At 53.7% G+C, this 25256-nt stretch overlaps 1 protein-coding gene across 1 annotated transcript in view; it reads right to left on the bottom strand.

Moving 5' to 3' along the window:
- The window catches only part of LOC144732283 (sphingomyelin phosphodiesterase 3-like), a 37780-nt gene extending 12899 nt beyond the window's left edge, over nt 1-24881 (bottom strand). Inside the window, exons 1-5 of the mRNA XM_078613724.1 lie at nt 24439-24881; nt 4252-5617; nt 2347-2422; nt 1833-1982; nt 1274-1363 (exon numbers count right to left, since the gene is read on the bottom strand). Coding sequence (XP_078469850.1) covers nt 1274-1363; nt 1833-1982; nt 2347-2422; nt 4252-5493 — 1558 coding nt within the window. The 5' untranslated portion in view covers nt 5494-5617; nt 24439-24881. The remainder of the gene's footprint in view (nt 1-1273; nt 1364-1832; nt 1983-2346; nt 2423-4251; nt 5618-24438) is intronic.
- Nucleotides 24882-25256: the final 375 nt, after the last annotated feature.

The following is a 25256-nucleotide window of genomic DNA, read 5'->3' as shown; positions in this document are numbered from 1 at the left end:
GTGCCGCGGCAGCGCCCGCGGAGACCGCCGCCACGCGAGTGGCACGTGGCAGCGAACCCCCCCCGGGGGGGAGCAGGCAAGGGGTAAATTGATGCCGAGTCGCCTCGACGGTCCCCAAAGCACAATTATGCCGAGTCATCCCGTGAGCTGCAACGATGCGCCGAGTCGTCAAAATCCCCTCGCCGAGCGGAATCACGACGGAGCCATCGAGTCGCTCGACAAAGCTGAAATTACGATGGGCCGTTAAGTTGTCCCACCGGGCGCAAGGATGCTGAATCGTCAAATAAACCCGCCGCGCCTCGCGATCCTGCACCGGCGTCTCCGTCCGCGGTGGCGGATCTCGCGCCGAGACGTCCAAGTCGGCCCACGAGCAGCGGAATCTCGCCGAGTCTTGGGCGGCGCCCGAACCCCGGAGCCGATCGAGCAGCACCGGCGGGGAGACGCGCGGATTCGCCTGGCTCCATGCGTGCGCAGTGACACGGACCGTGCGTTTGTGATGGCACGTGGGACGCGGGCAGGCCACAAGGGCCGACCGCCACCGAGCTTAAACAGTGGGCTTCATCAATTGGCAGCCCACGGGACAGGCGTGGCTCACGAAGGGCTCTTGGATATGAGAGATACGAGCCGCCGGGATATAACGAGAGAGAGAGATTCGTGAAATGAGAGAGAGACATGAATGAGGGACGGAGACGAGAGAGCTGCAGACGAGAGACGCGGATCGGTGGTCGCGTGCGGAGGTGTAAACGACGCCAAGCGGCATCAAAACATTTTCGCGTGTAACGTATACGACGTCACGTGGCATGCCATTGTATTGTGCGGCCTACGGGTGAAAATATCGTTGAATGATCCGACTTCAGAGGTCGCCACCGTGTTTTGTTTGCAATGCGAGACACGCACGTTTGGGTTTGACCCCCGCCCAGTAGGATTTCCCGGTTGGGCTGTACGGCTCTCCGACGTTTTGGGTCCTCATGTCCTTACGGTGGTTTGGTGTTGAGTTGTAATAGAGGTGTTTTGGGTTAGATCACGTAAATATATAAATGTGTCGTTAAAACCCGCCACCACCCGACACAGCCAACTAGTAAGGATTGACACGTAAACAGAACGTGCCAATTCGTCACTAGTGCAGCACACCGGTGTGTTGGAGAGCCAAGCCACAACATTTACAATCTGTGAGTACGACGTTTCGCCAGTAATTACAACCAGCTTCATCAGGCAACAGCCAGATTTGTGTCGGGTTGTGTTGAGCTCCCCCTTTGGGGAGCGCGGCACGCACCGACCGTCCACGGCTTGTCCCGCCCGGGCGCCAGGCGGCACGGGTCCGTGTAGTGCGAGAAGAGGCGGTGCTGCTGTTCCTTGCGGTCATCTGGAGCCACATACACACGAGGATTACACACACACACGCATTACAGACACACACACGCATTACACACACACGCATTACACATACACACTCGCAGTACACACACACGCATACGCATTACAGACACACGCATTACACATACACACTCGCAGTACACACACACGCATACGCATTACAGACACACACACACACGCATACGCATTACAGACACACACACACACACACGCATTACACACACACACATGCATTACACACACACACGCGCATTACACACACACACGCATTACACACACACACACGCACACACGCATTACACGCACACGCATCACACACACACGCATCACACACACACAAACGCATTACACACACACACACGCATTACAAAGACTTTACACCGAGATGGGGCTGCCTCCAGCGGGCTCCTCCACCCCCTCCACCCCCCCCCCCCCAACGGCACCACCAAACCACCAACCTTCGGAGGAGTTGTCGAAGTTGAAGTCCCCGCACAGGACGTCGAAGACGACCAGGTCCTGCGGGCGCGCCGGGTCCGACGTCGTCTCCACGAACTCCTCCTTCCACTCCAGCAGCCGGTCCAGCTGCTCGCAGCGGATGTCGGCGTCCTCTGTGCACGCGGCCCACGCTCGTGATGAACCCACGCATGCCCACGCCCACCCACGCCCACCCACACGCGCACAACCACGCCCATGCCCACCCACACGCGCCCACCCACGCATGCCCACCCATGCCCGCGCCCACCCACGCACGCCCACACGCGCCCACTCACGCCCACCCACGCACGCCCACCACGCGCCCACATGTGCCCACCCACGCCCACCCTCGCCCACCCGCGAACACTTGACAGGACTCGAGAAAACGAGTCTTCAGACTCAAGTGAGGCATTGCTGGGTAAACAAGTGCAGGAGTAATAATACAATTATACAATTATAATAGAATACAAACGACCCTCGCGATTTCAGCTAGGTTACCTTCCAGGGCTTGCAGATGCGTAGAGGCGATGTATCCCACAATCCTCTGGTCCTGCGCAGTGCTTCCCACGTGCACCTGAGGGTGACCCCACAAGAAGCACGCGCTTGGTTATGTGTTTTGTACATTTGTTTGGGACATTACACAAGGCCTCACCCATCACGCAATGGGAATGTGGAATTTCCACCGCTGGCTCGGAATTTAAACAGGAGACGACCGCCAAACGCCTCGACGCTCGTGTTGAGCCCAATGAGCTGTCATCTCCTTTCTCAGAGGCAACCTCGCCACGCATGATAGCTCACACAAGTGGCTCATGTCATCACAAGTGATCCAAACGCATGTTCCCTAACTATGGATGGCAAACACCAGAGGACCCAGGGGAACATTCGAATTCTAAACGTACGGGCATCTGGGGTCGGGATCGAAACCAACGACCTCCCGCATACCGGGCAACAGTTATACTAATCTCACCACCACGGCGCCCATTTCTTCAGATCTTGGAAACTAAGCAGGTACAGCTGTTCCAAGCTGCTGCTGCTGCTGCTGGGCTACATTTCGAGCAGAGGGTCCGGCCAAGTTTTCGCAGTCGATGTGATTGATGTTGCTACGTGTGATCCTAATTGAGTACTTTGCAGAAAAGAAAGAGATGTTTTGGCCAATACCAGTTCTAAATGCATTGTATGGGTTTCAATAGTTCTAGGAGGAGACCGGAGAGCCCGGCGAAAATCCACGCAGAACAGAGGGAGAGCAGAACATACAAACTCCCCTCGCAGACAGACACTCGAGTTGGGAATCAAACCGCCCCGGCCCTTCTTCCTGCGAGACACAAGTGTCACCACTTTGCCACTCTACCGCAGGGATATCTCAGAGCTGGAAATGAGCAAACCTAAGTACGGTGCAGTCAAAACCTAGAATATCAGAGGGGGGGGGGGAGCCACCCAACCAACCCAACATTGCTTGCGTGGCTCTGCCCAGAATCGACTACCCCCCCCCCCAGGTTCACCCCTCCCCCCCGGGGCAGTGTGGGGCCTCCCCCGTGTGCCAGCAGAGCGCTGTTTAATCACACCGCTTCATAAATTCATGAGCAGTGACCCAGGAGCCCGGCTGGAGGCACTCAATCCCATCAGCGCTGCACAGGCAACGCAGCAAAGTAATAAACCAACATGACTAGGATTGATCACAAGGCTGGGGGGGAAAAATGACGCGGCCCAAAACCCACCATCGTAATTAAACAGCAGTGAGAGTCCATCATGGAGGTGGGTTTTTGTTTGGCCTTTTGGGATATAATGTCCAGTGATGTGAGAATGGATGGGGAGTTAAGCCGCCAACCGTCTCGGTTTGGACAGGACAGTCTCAGTGGTTTCAAAAAGTGTGACCCAATCTCAAACCCCTCAATCCCCCCCACACCCCACCTCTCCAAAACTCTTGTGAAAATTGGGATTTTATCCCCGGTTTGAAATGTTCTGGCTACCTGAGTAGTGGGCGGTGCTAACTGAGCAGTGGGCGGGGCTAACAAAATAGTGGGCGGGGCTACCAGAGCAGTGGGCGTACCTTGCAGATTTGGGCGGTGACTATCCACAGTAGGCAGAGCCAACAACAAGAGTGATGAGCGAATCCCCTTGCTGTGTGGGGCGGGCCAAGCGAGTTCGAGTGGGCGTGGCTATGAAAAAGTGGGCGGAGCTAACGGGAACGGGCTCCCGCTTAGCACGCGTCCACGTCGAGCCCACCAGAAATGCCGGTAACTTTACTGGGATAGCAGTGGCGAGGGGGCATCGATCAACGCGTGGTGAGCCACGCAGACACTACCGCGGCGGCAAACTCTCCCGCCACAATTTGCGAGCGACGGCGAATCCGATGACGGCCCGCAAAACCCCCACCGATGTTCGCCGCCACCCCTCCTCCCTCACCTTGGCGAAGAGGACGCCCTTGGCGGCGAGGAGGTCCTCCTTCCGCCCGTTGGGGTAGCAGTGGTAGGCGGCGTCCAGGATGGGGAAGCGGCTGGCGAGGAAGAGGCCGCTGTTGAAAAACTTGAACTGGCAGCCGTGGAAGGCATAGACGCCCACGTCCGACAGGATGTAGGGGAAGCAGGGGTGCAGCTGCTCGCACAGGTTGGCCGCCGCCCGCTTGTCGAACACCTCCTGCAGGCACAGGAAGTCGAGGTCCGCGGGGAAGAACGGCGCCACCTCGCTGTAGATCTCATCGCCAGTCTTGCTCGCCCGCTTGCGCGAGGCCTTCGCCATCCTCTCCGACAGGAGGTTGGCGCAGGCGGCGGAGCGGTCGTTGTTCGCCTGCGCGTCCCTGCGCCCGTCCTCCGGCGGCGCCGCCTCCGTCCCGTTGGTCATCGCGTCCCCGTCCCCAAACTCGATTTTGACGCTGCAGGAATCCTCCTTGCCCTTCTCCCCACCGCCGCCACCAGTCCTGTCGTCTTCGGGCGTCTCCCTGTCGATGTACTGGATGTCTTCCCGGCTGCCCTGCTGCGCTCCGCCGCGCTTCTGCCCGCCCTGCTGCGCCGACGTGTGCGACTGCAGCGACGTCGTGCGTCTCAGCGCCCCGTACATGGAGCCGCCGCCGCCGTGCTGCTCCGAGTCCAGGAGGCTCGTGTTGCTCTCCGACGTGTCGGTGGGCGAGTCCACCAGGATGCGGATGGGCGGGCGGCCCACCCCGTTGCGGATGCGAAGGCCCATCTCGCGGGACCGCCGCTGGGTGTGCGACAGGTTGCTGAAGCGCGCAAGCGAGTCGGGCAGCAGGCACACGTTGGCCGACGCGAACGAGAAGCTGCGTCCGCCCTGCCGCAGCAGGTCGGTCAGAGGCGGCCGCTGCCTGCTGGCCTGCCGATCCTTGCCGCCGTGGAAGGAGGAGTACGCGTACGGCCGCCGCGCCGACTGCAGGGGCAGCCACACGAGGAAGCCGAGCAGCGCGAAGGGCAGCGAGAGCAGAAACGCGAGGAAGACCGCGGGCACCAGCACGCACAGGTAGAGCGGGCGCAGGTAGCAGGCGTCCTGGGCGCGCTCATCGCGCTCCTTGCCGGTGGAGACGCAGATGGCGATGAGCCGGTCGGCGAGCCAGTAGGCGGGGAACACGAGGGCCCAGGCGGCCGCGTGCAGGCCGCGGCAGCACGCGTTGGGGAACGGCGAGCGGTGCAGCACCATGGTGGCGGCCGCGCTTCGCCGGTTCCAGCGGCCCTCCTCCTCCGCCCACTAGACACCGCGGGGGTGGGGGGGTCGTGCGGCGAGTGTGGCACTACCAGGCATCATGATGCCAAGCAGAGCTCGCCTGTACACGCGCGCACACACCCGCACACCACACGCCTATAATAGAATAATTATACCTACGTGACTTTACCGAAAGGACCAAAGAGTAATAATAGCATAGGCTGGAAAACTGTACGTGCCACGCAACACACATGTAAGAAGCGCACATCTATGGCAGTATTTTCGCGAGGTATGACTAGGTGTTTTAACATCCTACCACCTGTATTAACATCCTAAAACCTGTATTAACCAGTGACGTGCGGTGAGGTCAATGGCTGGGGAGGCACTGGCTCGTGTCAGAGCCAGATTCACACAGTGAGGGGGGCGTGGCCTCGCGTAGGGGGCGTGGCCTCACTGAGGGGGCGTGTCTTCGCTGAGGGGGGCGTGTTAGACACATCCCCCTCAGTGAGGCAGATGTGTTAGCTGACTCCCCTGGTGCTTTTTCATTGCAGTTTCATGACGAGACCAGCGAGCCTAAACATATTTATACACATACAGTACGTGAAATAAGTTACCTGGAGTATGGAAGGCGAGGACATGAAATGAAGGGGTCTACAAACATTACATTAGTGACATACTGAGATAGTAACAGGCACGCGCTTATTGCCCGCGCTCCATCCAGTTACTGAGGGGTTGCGCAATCAGAGGGGAGGCTGAGCTTGTCGCCGCCTCACCTCTCATCTCTTCCTGCATTTGCAGCGGACCTCCGCAAATTTGGCGATTTTCACAATAAAAATGATTGGAATCGTACAGAAATGACATTTATAACACAGATCAGTGGAAAAATTCCAATTTTTTTTTTTTTAGTAACAGCTATTTTCATTGGAGTATGACAGGTGAAGCTCTGCCTCCCCTGGCTCTGCCTCCCCTGCCTCTCCTGACCGCACGTCCCTGGTATTAACATCTCAACACCTGTATTATTGGCAGAAAGGGTCATGAAGCACACAGCCTCTGTGTGTATTCTGCAAAAACCATCAGTATTTCCTGCAGAGGTGCATTGTGGTCCTCTTGTCACCGTTAAGACAAACTTGAGCAGATGTGACCGGCGGCAGATGCGCGGATACGGCAGACGCGGCTCGCAAAGTCCGCCCCTGCCCCCCAGCGGGGGGGGGGGGTGTCCAATTAACGGGTGACGTGGGTTATGACAGTCTGTTGTGGCTGGGGACACTGGGAGGCTCCCAGTCGCGGGCGCGACACGCGGGCGTCTGTCGCCCACATGAAGGTTTCCGCAGTTGTGCTGCCGTGTGTCGCTCTCTCTCCCCCCACCCCCCCTGCGTTTTAGCCTTTTTTTTGCTGCTTTGAGTCGTTTTGGCACGATGTTTCTGACGCTTCGCTCCACGCAGCTGGAGGCTTCTTCAGGAAGGGAATGTTGGGTACTCTGCCGAACAGCGTGTGGTGCATCCCGAGAGCATGCGCCGGGGAGCGAACGTCTAGCCCGAACATATACGGACTCGGAACGCAAATAATAATAATAACATTCGTGCAAAACTGGCCACAATTAGTTCAAAATTAGGAAACATTCCCAGGGCCATCCCCATATCTCAAAGTCTTTGAATGTAATGAGTGCGCTCGGGAAAAAGAAAGTCGTGAATAAGTAAAAAAAAAAGCCATTACGCTCAAAGAGCGCAGTTTTGCCAAACACGCTCGACTTTAATTGCGCGAGTGCCGGCCGTCGGGCAGCCCGGGAAAATAAATCGCTCTTACGATGAGATTAACGGCACGGCCGGCACGAGTGGCACCTCCCCGGCCCGAACGCGACGGTCCGGGCCGCACACGGACCGGAACGGTCCGAGCGGCCGTGAAGTTGGGTCACCGTCGTCCTCTGGACGGACTTTGGCGGCCGCGCCTGGGCGCCTTGTCGGCGAGCCGCGTGCACGGCGAGCGGGCGCGAGGCTGCCTGCTGACCGCGCGACGCTCGCGACTCAATCGTCCCATGGATTGCTGTGGCTGCAGAGAAGACCGTCATTCCCCGTCGTCATCGTCGTCGTCATCGGCACGGTCATGGTCAGTCGCTAGGAGGGGGTTGTTTGACCGTACTTCATCAAGTCGCTCAGTGCGGGCTGTCACCTGGTTCAAATTAAACTTGACGAACGAACGATTTTTCACCGCCGGCGATGCAATTGCGATGTTGGTATCACACCACCAAGCACTACGCTGCCACTCCCCACACCCCCACAGCTAGCACTAATGCCACATCGTACAACGCACTGACCGCATCTTGTGGCACTGCTATCTGCTGTGCCGCATTCTCAGCCTGGATTTTACGGAGAGGTACCCGGCATTTCACCCCCACTGCATCCCCCCTCCCCCCCAGCAACCACCACACACATTGGGGCAGAAATCCAGGTCCGTCACAGACTAAAGTAGGTGGCGTGCAACTTGGAGGCACGGCCATAGCAAGACTGGGTACGTTGGACGTGGTGTGCCGCCGTTTGTGGCGATGTTTTCCGGCTGAAATTAAACCCCCCGATGCCGCTGCTCACAATCGACGAACGGAACGATCGCGGCTCTTCCAGTAAAACATTACAGAACCGCACGCGTGCGCACGCACCCACCACACGCGGCGAGCGTCTGGCTAGCGGCGCCGTTTCATTCGTATTAAATAAGGCAGCTCCGTAGCACGGAGAGAGACGCACGCTTGGAATTACACCGACGGACAGAAAGAGGAACGTGTGGATCAGAGAGCATACAGACGTTTAAGCCATCGTATAGACTGGCAACAAAAAGTGGGCATGGGCAGGATACGTTGCTCGAAGGTATGAGAGCCGGCGGTCGAGACGAACAACCGGGGTGGTAGGCAAAAGAGGGAGTGCGCCCAAGAGGACGTCCACCACGGAGATGGAGCCACGAGATCAGTTCACGCGCGGGCGCTAGGCGGCCTGCGAGAGACGAGGAACGCTTTGGCAGGCCGTCGTCCAGCGGCAGTGGACAGATCGCGGCCGATGGCGACTGAGATGGGGGCAGCCCGGAGCGGTTCAGGCAGTGGGCTCAGCGGCGAGGGCCTACAGGGAGTGCCGTGCGGCCCCATAATCTACGGCACGCACGCGGCCCACACGCGGCCCACACGCGGCCCACACGCGGCCCACTACCTCACGTCGTATGGCCCGTGGCCACGATTGGCACCAAAACGATAATCATCCATCGCTCTAGCACTAATCGGGTACTAGACGGGGGGGGGGCGTATGGTGACGAGGCGACAGTAGTGCGTGACTAATTTTACAGTGCTCGGTCACTCCTGCCACTGCAAGGGCTTCACCGTATAGCGCGGCTTTACACACAAGACGCTGCGATTGGGCCGTTAGCAGATTAAACGCCGCACAATTGAGTGTGCGCAAGTCCCCATGGGGAAGATCATCTAAAGAGCATTCATCACTGCCGCGTCAGGGCCGCTTCAATCCGGCCGGTGAAAAAGCGGCAGACAATCGATGAACCCTCCTCCTCCTCCCCTCCTCCTATTTTGTAGATAATTCACTTCCACGCCCATCCATAAAGCCCAGCCCTCAGTAAACACACACATTTCTGTCACGCACGCTTGGAGTTACATTGAGAAACGAAAGAGAAACACATTGTATAATATAATAATCATTATTTCAGCTTGCGACGTGCCGCCGTAACGCAGTAATCGCTCGCTCTCGAAGAAAGAGAACGACTCGGAGACTGGACCACAGACAGGCGACAAGGCAGGCGCCCGGCGAATCGGCGCTCCCAAAAATTGCCCAAGCTCTGTGGTCCTTTATATGTATAGAGGTGTGATCAGCATAATTAACGAGTGCTTACATGTGGGAGGAAGACGAAAGACCCGGTGAAATCTCACGCGTGCAAGGGAGAAACACTGTATCCCGTGCAGCCGGAATAGGCGGAGTCCGCATTTTTGCTGTACCAACTCCTCGACGGCCGTTCCCAAAATGCACCAGCGCAGCTCACTAGTACAAAGTTGCTGAACTGCACTAAACGGGCTGCACTGCGTCAATCGAGGATCCTCTCATCAGGCAAAACAGCGGTGTTGGGTTTAACAGGCCGCACCCTTGCCGATGAGAATCGGAAAGATAAAACCACATTGACTTGGGGAAATGCATTATGATTTGATAATTATCTAATGGAACCGAATGTAATTTTTTGTTTTTAAACAGACAAAAAAACCTTTACATCGGTTTTAAAACCCTCGTCTGTTTATCTCTCGGTGAATAGACAAATTGCTGGTGCGATGCGATGACGTTCAATCAATTGGCTTGTTCCGCAGTAATCATTTCAGCGAGCATTTTCAAGTTTTATTCTCAAAAAGCAAAATCAAATCTCTGCACAGCGAGAGAGAGAGCGACCTATGGGGCTGCCAGTTAGCGCCCGAGGTTCGTGTGACTACACGAGAGCACGTGACTATGTGGGATCACGTGACGACTCAGGATCGCGTGACTATGTGGGATCGTGCGACTGCGTGGAATCGAGCACGCGCACTTTCCCCACGCCATTAACGGTCCTCTCCGCCGCCAAATTGCCACACTCACATCCGTGTGAGAGCCAACAGAAGCTTTTAAGAACAACAAAAATCATTAATTACCGGCATTGAAAAGTAATGTTCCGCTTGCGTGATTTGAAATGAACGATAATTTGGCACAAAAGCAACGCACCAAACGCGTGGCCCCCGCATCACCATGATGCAGTGATTTGGTCGCGGTTACAATTCAACTCAAACAATCGATCGTTTTTTTTGGCAAATTTTTACCATCTCATTGGTACGGTTTCTCATGGGATAACATTCAGCAAAAAAAACACACAGAGGATCGCATTAAGACTAAGTAGTTACGGGACAATTACGCAATAATGGAGTGCTCTTGCCAATTATTTAAAGCAATTGAACTGCTGACAAAAACCCAAGGCGGCGTTAACTAGTTTGGAGAATAAGTGTAGAGAGCGCTGCATCAGAAGACCCATACTTCTGAATTCTGATGGACTAAAACATCTCATGTTAGTTTATGTTGGCAGGCAGAACCTGTCTCACTTTCCTTACGAATGGGAAAATATTACCCTCAAAATAACAGATTTGTTTCTTATAAAATATTTGGTGCGGAAATCTCTCATTTAATAATGGGTGCCATATCTTCCAGGGCTTCATATTGGAGTGGGGTGGGGGTGTCTGTCGAGGTGCGGCGGCCAGGAAAATTCCTCCGCACCCGGCACACCACATCCACACAGTGCCGGGCTAAGCTAGTGCGGGGCCTGGAGCATATGTCATAAAGTGGCCCTAAATAAAATAAAATAAACACTTAAATATTAAAACACATACATTTTTCACTTGCATGGTAAAGTAATTGTATTTTTTCATTTGCTATACAGCCAGATAATACGAAAAAATCACTAACCTTAAACACCCAGTCGTTCATAAAAGTTGAAGGCGGTATTGTACTATAATAATAGAGAAAGTGCAGAATCGCTGAACCGGAATTGATAGCTTGAAAGCATTTAGCACGGGGCCCTTGAAAGTGCGGGGCCCGTAGCATATGTAGCTACGTTTGCTACTTGGATAATCCGGCACTGATCCAGTGTCTCTCTCTCTCTCTGAGGCCGGCAAACACCCAGCGACAAGCGCCGACTTGCTGCTGCTGCTGCCGCTGCTGCCTCCTCCGACCATGTGCCAGAAACGGAGCTCCCCACTCACAAGTCCCCGTGGGCCACCGGCCGATGTTCCTCGGCGAAGGCCATCCCGGCCGCTCGTATTCCACGCGAGAGAGCGGTTGGTATGGATTATATTGTCGACAAAATAGTTTGGTTTGAGTTAACATTGACTCACGAGCGGACGAAACGTCATCAAGCGTGTTCCTGACCACGACGACCATCGTCGCTTGCTGCTCGATGTCACACCTCACACGATTGTAAAAACACGTCTCCAAAGCGGAGACGAAATTCATAAGCGCAGCTGCACATAGGCAGTACCTAAGACTAAACTAAAAAACGAATCTTTTTTTATTTTACTAGATAAGGCCCACTGAGCTATACAGCTATTTTCCAGAAACGTCCTGGCCACAAATGATATCTCAACAAAGTAGCACCCCCCCAACAACCACAGCGTGCAGCGGCCCCCAACAGACTGGTCAAGTAAATCCTTAGGATTGTGCGGTGGGCCTTCATCCAGCAGTGGATTTAATCGCACAAAAAACTCCAGTACTAATGTAATGGACAGAGCACGGCTCTCCCTCAGGCCAGCAGTGGAGAGTGCGTCTGGCTCCCTCACGGCAGCAGTGGAGACAGCGCGGCTCTCTCTGATTGGCTGAATTGATATTGGGTGAGTGGCAGCTGAACGGTTGCGGGCTGGGGGGGGTCTATGTGGCCAGACTCAATCCATCTCCTTCTTTTGTATGGCCAATGGCCAGTGAAAAGCAACGATTAGAGATTTGCGTTGTCAGTGTCTGCTGCCATTCAGTCGCATACGCCCGGAGCGAACGATGCTGCTGCTGCCACTGTCGGGCAAATCCCACAGTCGCTCCGTTTGAAAAGCAACTACCAGTCAGAACAGCAACTGATTTAAAGACTGAGATTAAATTCAGACAAAGATTTCACGAAAAACTGCACAGGTTGTCGCCAACTAGACTGAGAATGACAAACACAAACACACAATGCTCAGCGAACAACACTGCAAATGCCACTTAAGATAATGGACTTCGTGAAATCCACAGACGACGACTTGACTAAGGATACGGCCCGAAGTAAATAATCGTTGCCAAACTCACATTGGTCTGGGCGAGGTGAGCAGCGAGAGAGTGGGGACTGCAAAACATTCATCAGCCGCGGGCGGGCGGGCAGACGGGAGGCGGCGGTGGGCTCGTGCGTCACAACCCGTTGCCACGGCACGCCGCTCATTCCCTCGGACATCATCTTAGCAGCGGCACTCGACTCCCGCAGGAACGCAGCGCCCGCCGGCTGTGGCCCTCCGCCGGCAAGGACCAGCTCAAAAATCACAACTCCAGAGTGTCCATAATAACTCAGGGCACACGGCGCATTTAGCCTCACAATGGGCCCTCTGCATCACCGTGGCACCTCCCGTAATGCCGTTTTGCGGCAACGTGCGGTTCATTTACTGCCGGCACTTCGCCGCGTGCGTTTGCTGGCCGTGACGTGTGCCGCTCGGGCACGGCGTCCGACGTTCCGCGCCCGGGAGCTTCTTCAGAAAGTGAATCCAGAGAGAGAGAGAAAGTGAGTCGCTCGAATCGGCTTCGAAAGAAAGCTCCCAGCAACGTGGAGCGAAACGTCGGACATCGTGACCGATTGACACGCGGAGAGATACACATCGTGATTTGACTTGCAATGTGAACATGTTTACATGTATGGTGTTAGACTGTTTAGAGGCTTTCTTATGTTGTTCTGTTTCTATGCACTGGGAGTCCGCTCAGATACCAATTTCAGAGCCGGTCATCTGTCAACGTTATCTGGACGTTATCCATTTGATAAGGGCACCAAAGTGTAAAGTGCAATCTTCCATGACAAGTCGGCCAATATATCTGCTCTCTCCTCTGAAGAAGAAGAAGGAGGAGGGCTATTGCCTAAAACGTGACTCTACCGTTGTAAGGCAGGGCTATGGATACATGTGTTTATTATTATTATACTGTACATATTAACCGATTAACCTCTTTAGAAACCAGAGAATCGCTTTCACGCAGCGAGACTGAGCCACGGGTGCCTCGCCCACTGCGTGAGGCATGTTTTACGGGAAGGATAATACCCAGTCTCTCGTGACACGAACTCAAACTAAAGCTAAATATGCATTCACTAGCCGTGTTTAAAAACGTCAATGACAGAACGCATTTTAAAAGCACAGTGACAAAGTTAAAGCATGGCGGAATAAAAATCTGGGCTTTGTAGCCCGATCAAAATCCGTCGTCGGGGTCACACGCCCCACGAACCGTCGCCCCACGACAACCACGTCGCTTCTCCGAGGTGCTGCCCGGCGCTCACCACCGGTGGCCACCGACACGTTGCACAAGACGTCCTCGTGCATTCTTAACAGCGATGCTCGCGACAATTAACGCACACAACGCGCACGAGCAGAGGCGGCGTTTACACACAGACGGAGCCTCGCGGACACGGCTCACGGACACGGGACACGGACACTGCTCATAGACACGGGACACGTCTCATGGCTCACGGACACGGCTCACGGATACGGGACACGTCTCATGGCTCGCGGACACGGCTCACGGACACGGCTCACGGACATTGCTCACGGACACGGCTTACAGACACTGCTCACGGACACTGCTCATGGACACTGCTCATGGACACTGCTCATGGACACGGCTCAAGAACACGTCTTACACGCACGGCTCACGGACACTGCTCCACAGCTGCCCTGCCCTGAAGGATGAATACCCCTTTTTCCCCTAGAGAACTGAGCTGCGCTGGGGCCGTGGTTAAACAATTGGGCATATAAAAACTTGGGAGGAGGGGAAGGCAGGACACAATCAATATTATACAAATGTTAAACATAATTGATTTTGGGGGGGGTTAGGCTACGTAATGATTAATTATGAATCCTTCTATCAGCTGGGACAAAACAGAGAAGTGACAGCTGCCACGCCATTGACTGCTGTTAAATATTGTACCAACACTTGTTTTTTTTGACTGTAAGAATTTATAATTGGGGGGGGGAGGGTGGATGGGGGGAGCTCAGCCCCTTCCACCCGCCCCCCCACCTGACAATTTGGGGGTGGAAGACGATGCTCGGGAGAGCATCATCCAGCAGCGGAGAGATAAAGGACTGCAAATTACCGTACAGCGCACTTGCTGCTGCTGCAGCAGCAGACACTGCGCGTGTTTTGTCGATGTTCTCGGTGCCAATTGCTACGTGACACACCGTGAGCGGAATACCGTTTAGGAATAAAGCTTTTGCACAATGGCAATTAATTACACGTCAATGACTAATGCCTCCGCCGTGAAAGCTCCGATTAGGCTGGCACGGTACTCGGGTGGAACAGAGCACAAGGTGCTGTGGAACGGCAGAATTAAACCTCGCTGAAGCTGCCACAGAGGCCGTCGGTTTGACTCCCCCTCCCGGCATGGTGGTTGAAACAGTGGAGCAAGTTTCTTAAATCTTCCGCCACCCCCCAAGCCCACCCGCCTCTCTCCATCTAGCGGTATCAATGGTGACGACCACAGTCAATCTGTCGGCAAGTCGCGTGTGGTGGGGAAGAGTGTGGGCACTGCCGCCTCTTGAAAGATGTCTGGCCCGTGTGTAAATGTGTGCCGAATGCTAGACGGGGCTATCCAGAGTGCACTCTCGTAGAGGCTCTTCTGCCAATCAAGCGAATGTAAGACTGCACCTTTGGACTTTACCTCCAGCAGAAAACGAGGTAGTAACAGATTGTAAATGTCGGGAGGGCAGAAGGTGGGGGGGGGGATGAGAGACATTTTCTCCAAGCAGCGTATTAATTTGGCTTTGCGTGAGATGAATGCAAATCTACGCGAGACGCCGTGGAACGGGAGCTCTTTGCCGACTCAGTCGTTCCCAGGGATTTCTGTACGGCACCGACTGCGCAGACAATGAGCCGCCGGCTTTGGCTGTGGCACCGATTGAGCGACAACGGCTGAGACACAACTTCTCAGCATTGCGCAACTCCTCGCCCGGTTCGCCAAAAACTGCGGAGTGCTACTGTTAAACACAAGTGGATGGGGAAGGCGCCGTTGGAAAAAACAAACATTTTGCGGAACAAGCTGCGTGGTAGCTTTATTTTCCATCCTCTATCGTAATCATGAAATCTGAATTCACCTCTTATCTAAAGCCTCCATGTGCAGTCCAGTTCCCTAGAAACCCAACTCCGCAGGAAGAAAACAGCAGCTTGTTTGTAAGCGGTCACTCGGCTCACAGTCCATCAGCTTTTAGCCGCACACACAGATTGAACTGCCCCAAGCTGTGCAGTGCAGCTGCTGTTTAGTCACAATGCTTGCTGCCTGCAGTTGAAATAAGGATCTGGTGGATTTGCCACGTAAAAATAAAATGCAACTTGCGTAGAAAAAAATGGCACACCCACACACCTTGCGGAAGGAAAAAAAATCCAATTTATTTATAACAAAAAATATCCCAGCCACAGCCGGTTCGTTAGCCCACAGCCTTACTGCCTGACCAAAGGCAGGGTCAGGCGGTGTGGGCGATGTGAAGGCTTCTGAAAAATACCGCAGAAAATAATTATTATTTCGTATTTCCCGCCACATACAATGCAAGGCGATCATGAAGGCTCAATTTTTCACGGACAAATGTGAGCCGATGTTGCCACGTGGTTTTAGCCATTATGATCATTTGTGGGACATTTTACATCTTTGGCAAATTAGGGACCGTGATGCCAGCACTAATGGCCTACTCTTTCAAAATAACAGTTATGGGATCTGCTACATGCACCGTGATGCAGATGCCTGTATTATACGGCTAAAAGTTAATACAACGGGAGTATTAACCAGGACGGCCTGCTCCGCTCGAATCTCGAACCTCTGCAGCGAGCGGCAGACACACCACCGCCACGTCTCCCTCCCCGCTAACGTGAGAAGCGATGTTTCTAATCATCGATTCACTCGCGTATCGCGCGCGAAAATCAGAGCTGTTACCGAGGTACATTGCTGCTGATTGTGAGGTTAAGACCGATGTGTCCCCACCGCCGCCACCGCCGCCACCGCCGGCGTCAATGTGCCGAGACATCATCTACACCGATGTGCTTGCTGGTCCCACATGATGTGAAATCGATGCGCAGATATGCGAGCCTCCACAAGCAGCGTGCAAACGTTCCTGCTCGGGCGCGCCAGCGAGTCTCGGGGTACCAGCTAGCAGCCTCTCGTGTAACCCAGCTCAGCCTGGCAGCAGTGTTGATATTGTGGATATTTGTCGTCAACGCAGTGGTTTATATTTGATCTCAACGACGACCGTTGGACGATGACAATCATTAAGCAAGACCAGGCCTATGACGACTGCAGGCAAGGAGCAAAGTGGGACTGACTGCTACGAGATGAAAGTAACGGGATCCGAATAAAGATGCAGACTGGGATAATCTAGTAAAGTTACTCTCGAGACTGCGGTGCACCGAGGAGGGCCAAACATGGTCAATGGTGCGATGTGTCTATAAATGTTTTTACGGAGCTCACCGATTGGCTGAGCAGATTAATATCGGTGGTGCGTGGGGGGGGGATTTTATGCCCTTCACACCAACATTTCATAACTAAGAGTGGGGGCTAAAGCTTTGACTGTTTTAGTCGGCCAGACGAAGAGAATGACGAAATTAAAGCCACAGATTAAGCCTCGACTAATACCCCAATGGCTTTGTCGTTTCAGTGAGACCCAGACTGTGACTCGTATAATAAATGCCGTCGTAGCCTTTGTGGACCATCCGGGGATATACACGCTCAAGGGAAAGGATGGAGACCTCAAAAGCACACGGGACCCATTCGTGAAAATTCCATTTAAACCCCCCCCCCCCCGCGTCCCTCGGGGCCCAGTGCTAACCAAGGACGCGCACCTTGTTCACTGCACGAGGCCTCCCCCTGCAGTCGACATGTACAACTCCTTGCCCTCCTCCCACAGGTTAGCCACTGTCCCCCCAGCCCCCCCCCCCCCCCCGGGCACCACGGTTGACGAGATGTGAACTACATCGCCTGGTATATGGGATGCCATGGGTTCGATCCCGACCCTCACGTGATTCCGACCCGAACGACGAGTTTGTGTGTTTTCACTCCGCGTGGTCGCATGGATTTTCCCTCCACATTTAGAAACGTGCGTTTATAGTATTTGGCTGCTCTAAATGTCCACGTGACAAGCCACTTTGTTGAGCCATCATTCGTGGCAGCCAGGTCGCTGCTCAGTGGGCCTTACCTGGTAAAACAAAAACATGTTTTTAGATTAGTTTCAATTCCCTCCCCCCCTCAACGCATGTTTATAAAAAAAAAGAGAATGGCCAACCGCGTAAAATCCCAACGATGAACTCTGCAAATAAGGATGGCGCAAGACCTGGAACGCAGGGCGGCGGTGTGCTCATTGTCCGAGTGTAGCACGCGTCGTAAAACGTGAATAGGGATTTTTTGTTTCTATGAATGCCGACTCCATTACCACCGGCTGAGAGACGGCCGGTCGATGCACTGCAAGCGGCAGCGCGGCGCGGCGCGGTGAGGCACGGGCCAAGAAACGACTACACCAGCCACAGCCCTGGTGCAGTTGCACCGCCTGCACACTCCTGCACCCCGTAATCACCCAGGATCTCCTGCCGAACCCAACGAATGAGATTGGGGCTCGGTACGCCTCACTCCACCCACATCCCTCACTGCCGAGTGTTATTGTACGATTATTATTGTTGTTGTGCTGCTGATTTACCGAGGAAAGCCTCACTTTTTCAGGATGGTTCTGCCAAATTTCCTCGCAGTAGGGGGCCAACCGACTGATGCTCCTGCTGCTGTTGTGGAGTGACTCATGCAGCCAGCTATGGCTGCAGAGTTTGGTAGTACATGTTGTTGACGTCGTTTATTGTGAAAATTCGGTCACAGTTCTTATGACCACTGTTTCATTGCTTTTATGGCTTTATTTTGGTGATTTTTGAAACGTTTTTTGGTTTCGCCATGTTTGTTTGTTGTAGTACAGAGTTAGACTGATGGCCTTAATCTAAGTTGTCTTGTGGTTGTTGTTGTTGTTTGACTTGCATCCCACTGGGATTTTTGCACACAGTGTTGATGTACGGTGCTTTTTCTGCAATATTTTGCCGTCTTTTTTTGGATTTTCTGTTTGCACTCAGTCACATATTCACTTTAAGATGTTTTTTGTTCATGTTTTGTTTTTTGTTTGTTGCGGTTGCACCCGATTTAAGAGCCGAATGGCTCACAGGGCTATAGCTAATAAATGAACTTGAACTTGATGTGCACTCACAATTGAGCAATTTGGAGGTAATCTTTTAGCATGGGGGTGTTTGGCCAATACCAGTGCTACATTGTATGTTGTTTCTTTAGCTATGGGGAAAAACCAAAGAACCCGGAGGAAAGCCAGGCAGAAGATGGGGGGGGGGGTAACGGACACACTCCACACGGAAAGGCACCCGGCTAGGGAGTCGAAACCCAGGATCCTTCTGGCTGTGGGACGCCCTGCCCACCCTTAGCACAACCCTGCCCACTAGCATAACCCTGCCCCTGCACACTAGCAATGCATAGCCTTGCCCCCCCCACCACTGCCTCAGAAGCGAGGAGCTGAAAAATGGTCACGTTGTGTTTTGGGGCTGACTGAGAGGTGCATTTTTACCACCACGGAAATCTGTGCGGGTAGATTAAGGAATGGTTTTTAGATCAGCCCCATCGCTCCAAAAACCATCAATCGGAGGATTGTCAGCTGTTGAGCAGCTGGAACCACTCCCCATAAAAAACACACAACCAGCCAAAGATGCCAACTAAAGATTGAGTATCAAATTGTAAAGATTTTGCTTGCGTTTGAACATCTCTTGTTTTTTTCACGAAAAAATCAATTGCCATATGTGCTCACGTAACAACTCGGTAGAGGGTTATAGTTAAAGCATCTACATTATTGCACCCCGAAACAATCTAACCTGAAATAAATTAATTACGAATCGTAATACTGGCCGTGGAAGCCTGCGTATAAAATGAAAATTCAGTCTGTGTCTGTACAGAGCTACTCATAGAGATAAACACAGACGCATCGAGGCCATGTCTCCCCAAAGCACAGACAATTGGTCTTGTCCATCCCATGCAAACCCATTCATTTTCCTGACTGACTAAAGTACCATGTGTATTTAACTGGGGAGACACTGAACGGAGTTCTTTTATCCATAATGCTTCACAGAAACACACAATGGGTTTGCGTGCGGTATTGCTTTTTGCGTCAAGTGCGGTCCCATAGTTTAAATAGAGTGCTCTTGACGATAACATCTGGTGATCCAGCAGAATCTATGCAGCAAGCCTGACTGCTGATAAGACCGAGAATGTCAAAACCTGCAGTGAGATTTTTTGCTCTGCTTGGTGATGTCGGTCCCAAAAGCCAAATATGTTTTCTCGCTTGTTTACCCAGAAAAAGCCTCAATGAGTCTCAAGACTCTTTTAAAGGAGGCTCCTGCCAAGATTTTCGCAGGAGGGGTGATGTTGGCATCTGTAACCCCAACTGAGTAATTTGCGAGCAATTGTTTAGCATTGCAATGTACGATCAATACCAGTGACATCGTGTGTGCTCTTCTCGTTATGGGAGGAAATCAGAGAGCCAAGAGAAACCCGATGCAGGATAGCGGGAGAACTTCTCAGAGAAAGCTGCCCGAGCTAGAAATTTCACCCAGGCATTTGTTGCCACGAGGCACGAGCATTACCACCGTGTGCTACCCCGCCGCTTATATTTGTTTGTACCTCTTAACTTTCAATTCCATCTTCTCCGACCCACCCGGCAGTCATTATCGCTTCTATGCGACAGCCATCACCCGCTGGTGATTTAACCTGAAAAAAAAGAAAACTGGGATCTGTCCCTGCTGACTGCCGCTCAGCGTTCTGAATTCTGTCTCCGTCTCCTGCGAGGGTGGTGAGCACCGCGGCGGACAGCTGCTCTTCCCCGGGCCATTGTTTCGTGCATCCACCTTGAAAGTGCCAACACAGCGGCGGCGGCGAATACTAAACAAGCAGCGACACGGGTCCGAATGCGCACAAGGACCACTGCCAACAACAACAACGGAATGATTCTCTAATCGCATCGCTGGTGCGGGTCGACGGCTCTCATGCACCACGTTCCACTAATTGATCGCCAAGTCCGATCGCTCGCCTACTCGGCGAGGCGTCAAAGGGACCGCGGGGGAAACGGACGCAGCGGGGAGGAGGCAGGCGCTCATGGGGATGAGATCGGTGCGAGCTCACAGGTCATGCGTCTCCATGTGTTTGACAACGATGTGGGTTACGTAGGCCGAGTTCGTGACAGGCTCCCTTCTCAGCAGACGGCTCCTATAATATAATCAAAGACATTGCCGGAATAACCACTAGGCACAGGGAAAGATGGTGCTCGGCGGTGTTGTACCGATGATCCCAAATAAAGGTGAATGCAGTTGGTGGTGGCTGCTCGGCTACAAACTGCCATCTGAACCAATGTTTACAAGTCACAGTTGACCACTGTACAGCTCGCATTGTAAACGCATCGATGGCGACAATACCTACGGTGTACCCGTTCAGCAAACAGGTATACACAGTGAGCAGAACACACGTGTAAAGTACATACAACAATACGCATGGTAAATCGGCCTCACAGGGACACTGTACAATGGTCAAAAGGAGGCATCGTGGGGTATGGCCACTATGAGGTCACCCAGACCTGGGCTGCACCTTAGAGAGGCCAGGAGACTACCAAAGTAGAGGTTTTAAACCTGGCAGCAGTGGCTGGCACGGGCCCTGGGTGCAAGGAATGAAACGAGCCTCACCCTTCTCTAATTTTCCAGTGCAGCTGCACCAGAGGTCGCAAAACGGGTTTTGATTCCTTACCCGTACCCGGCCGCACCAGGGTCGCAAATGGGTACCCGTACCCGTACCCGGCCGGGTACGGGTACCCGTTCCCTACCCGTACCTTACCCGAAATGAGTGACAAACGGTCACTCACCAGTGACTCACGGCCTACCCGTACCCGGCCGCACCAGGGTCGCAAACGGGTACCCGTACCCGTACCTGGCCGGGTACGGGTAGCCGCGTATCGGGTAGGGTACGGGTATCGGGTACCCGTACCTGGCCGGGTACGGGTAGCCGGGTATCGGGTACCCGGTTGCGACCTCTGAGCTGCACCTCCTCCTCCCTCCTCCGCTGCGCCGTCGCCCTGCACTCGCCGTGCATCCCGCACGCGCTCTAGCCACCGGCGGGGTGCGACAAGGCCAGGTCGTCACGACACGGATTGTGTCTCTGTAATAAATAGCAAAGGCTAACATTTACGCAGTTAGCGATTGCAATAACTATTACAATGATCCAAACTAGCGAGATAAATCACACACGGCCCACTTTTCGGTCACGGTTGGATTTCAGTCGACTCGAATGACTAATATAGCAGTGGCACTCATCTCCACTGGCAGCCTGAGTCAGTGGTGGACATTCCACATTCTCATGGCAGGGGCAGTGTGACCAATGTTAACTTCCTACAAGGTGACACTAATTTTAAATGTTGTCAAAGCTCTACCTGCCATATAAAACTGTGGGCCACAATGAGGGGTGGGAGATCATTAACGAATTGAGAGCCAAAGAGGACTTTAGACACCTTGAGCAAGCTTCAGATTACCGCACACGCTCCTCCATCACTGCTGTCACCACGAGAGGCCACTGTAGTGACACAAGTCACCCGACAGAGATACAATTAGAAACACAATCCTCTTGCCAGATCAAATATACTCGACCGTAGATCCTCGGCTGGTCATTTCAAAACGGTAGGCCCTGCGTGACCGTGTGCCGCATGAAATGACATCGCAGGCCGTATGTGGGCTATGGCCTGGATCTGGGATTTGGGCGGTATCGGAGCCGTGGGCTGTAGCTTCCTCACCACTGCTCTAACCGCCCTGAGCACCGGCGCCCCATAGACAAGCTCTGGATCGTACGCGATGTCTGTGCACAGGTATGCGTTGGCGGACATCTGATACACGGCAGCCACTCGACAATTGCTTTCCAGGTAAGCCCAGGTGAGGGCACGCCCACACCACTGCAGTATCAGTTGCCCATCATCTCACTGCCACGTTCACAACGTTTTTACTGTCACTGCAGACATTACCACGCTGGCAGATGTGAGCCACACCAGAATGGGGCCATCATGGCTCGAGTGGTTTTTCCACTGGTTATTTGCCAAGCTACTTTTGAAACCATTTTTTAGTATTGTATTTTATCAGTTAAAGCCCACTTAGCGACCTGGTCACACATAATAGCTCATCGGAGTGGCTCGTCGCACGTGAGAATATACTGCAGTCAAATAATCAAAATGCATGTTTCTAAATGTGGAGGGGGAACAACCGGAAGACCCGGACAAAAATGCACGTGACTATGGGAAGTGAAAAGACACATACTTCAAATATACAACAGGCATCGTCACAGTTGGGATGGAATTCACAACCTCCTGCGTAGCAGGCGAGGGAGATAACATCTCACCACCACAGTACCCAGCTGAGCTGGAACCAGAACGCGATGCCCGAGCCGTCACAAGAGTCGACAAGACATCTGAATGTGGCTCAGGACCAAGCAGGGCCAGGGGCGGGGCGAATGACAGGTGAATTGCATGCGAGGGCATCAACACGTCATCTGTATGGTTTTGAAACTTGTTGAATGCGTGTAACATAATAAATAAATACATTTATTTTACCAGGTAAGGCACACTGAACTACGTAGCTATTTTTCAGAAGCGACCTGGTTACAAATGATAGCTCAACGAAGCGGCTTATAATGAAGACATTCACAGCAGCCAAATACTCTAAACGCACCTTTCTAAATGCGAAGGGAAAAACCAGAGGACCCGAAGAAAATCCCACGAGAACACGCAAACTCCAAATATACAGCAGGTATCAGGGCGACGATCGAACCCACAACCTCCTGTACACCAGGCGAGGTAGTTAACATCTCGCCTGTGCAGTAGCAAAAACAAACCTGGAGCCTCCCGCGCTGTACCGGCGGGCGGGCTGGGAACAGCCCCTGGCGCGGCTCGGTTGTACAGTGGAAAAACGGAACCTTGAGAGCAGAGGGGGCGTGTTTCTCGAATTTGAGGAAGCTATTAGGAGCTCGTGAAGTGGCACACTGAACTGGAGATAAGCACCGTACACAGGGAGGGCACGCAGAGGCAATCCCCTCAAGATTACCACCTCTTGCATCCCCTCCCCATACGAAGCGTTGAGTCGCTGAGAAAACAAGGCGTGTTTGTTGAGGCTGTTTGAGGAGGCCCACAAAGGTGATCTTTCTGGAGCTCACCTGGCACCACCAAAGCTCACCACCTACCATTTACATAACCTCCACCACGTCATACCCCCTTCATATATCCCATCCTTATGACATCCCATCCACACCCCCATCACATCATATCTCAACGCCATCACATCCGAGCCCCACCACCCCTCATCCCCATCACCTCTCTTCTCCATCACATCCCACCCCATCAGCTCGTCCCCATCACCTCTTATGCCCATGACATCTCAGCCCCATCCCACACCCCATCAGATGAGCCCCATCACATCCCAGCCCCATCACCTCTCATCCCCATCAACTCTCATCTCCATCACATTTCAGACCCATCAAGACCCATCAAGTCCCATCCCCATCACGTCCCACCCTCATCAGCTCCAGTCCCCATCCATCACCTCTTATGCCCATCACGTCTCAGCCCCATCACATGCCCATGACATCTCAGCCCCATCTCACCCCCACCCACCCATCACATCAGCCCGATCACATCCCCATCTCCTCACATCCCCATTACATCTCAGCCCCATCACATCCAATTCGCATCAACATTCATCTCCATCACATCTCAGCCCCATCACAGTCCATCCCCAATTCCCCGTCACATCTCAGCCCAATCACATCTCGTACCCATCACCTCTCATCACCATCACATCTCAGCCCCATCACATTCCATCACCGCTCATCTCCATCACATCTCAGCCTCATCACATCCCCATCCTCAGTACATCTCAGTCCCATCACATCCTCAGTACATCTCAGTCCCATCACATCCTCAGTACATCACAGCCCCAGTACATCACAGCCCCATCACATACCCAGTACATCTCAGTACATCTCAGCCCCATCACAGCCCCATCACATCTCAGCCCCATCACATACCCATCACATCCCCAGTACATCTCAGCCCCATCACAGCCCCATCACGTCCGCGTCGCTCTCACTCACCGGGCGCCTCCCGCGGTTCCGCGTGCGTCGACAGCTCCTGACTCTCCACCCACCCTCCCTCTCTCTCGCCCGCCTCTCTGCTGCTGCTACTGCTGCTGATGCTGCTGCTGCTGCAACTACTGCTGGCCTTGCTGCCGCTGCTGCTGTTACTGCCACAGATTCTGCTGCTTCTGCTCATGCGACGCTCCGCGCGCTCTTCCTGCTTCCGCGATCAACCTTGGCCACGCCGCCCAGCGGAGGAGAGGGAGTGGAGAACGAGCGGTACTGCTGGTGGTGGTGGGGGGGTGCAGGAGGAGGAGTTAATTTTATCCGGAGCTACCCGAGGCTGCGCTCCGGAATGTGTTACTCCGCGCTCTGTGACTGGGTCGGAGTCCGGGAGCTTTGGGGGTGGGTAGGTTAGGAGGCAAAGCCCCCTGAACAACATTCCATGGAAAATGAAGTCCCTAGTGGGGAGTGGTTGAGCGCAGGTGTTGGGTGTCTGCTGGCCAAAGTCTCCACTCGCGATCCAGTGTCCCTGCAACAGTTACCCCCCCCCCCCCCTCGTGTCCACGTCTCCGTTGAGCCCGGCTCTTTATTGAACTCGCGTGGGAGCAGCTAATCACTGGTCCGGGGTCTTCGCTGAGGGTCAGAGAGATACGTAGAGAGAGTTAGACACGCAAAGGGGACACGTAAAGTGACAACAAAGACAAAGGTTCCCGTATAGCATTTGACAGGCTGCTGGGGCAAGTGCTCTTAGCGAGCACCTTTGCGGGCGAGCACGGTAGACGAGGGGGTCGGTGGCCAGCACCACGCCCGGCCGCCTTTGTATTCCCAGTGGT

The sequence above is a fragment of the Lampetra planeri genome, chromosome 42 (assembly GCF_965212315.1).
Source record: "Lampetra planeri chromosome 42, kcLamPlan1.2.h2, whole genome shotgun sequence".
NCBI lineage: Eukaryota > Metazoa > Chordata > Hyperoartia > Petromyzontiformes > Petromyzontidae > Lampetra > Lampetra planeri.
The sequence above is the reverse complement of the archived record's forward strand: the minus strand, read 5'-3'. Positions and strand labels throughout refer to the sequence as shown.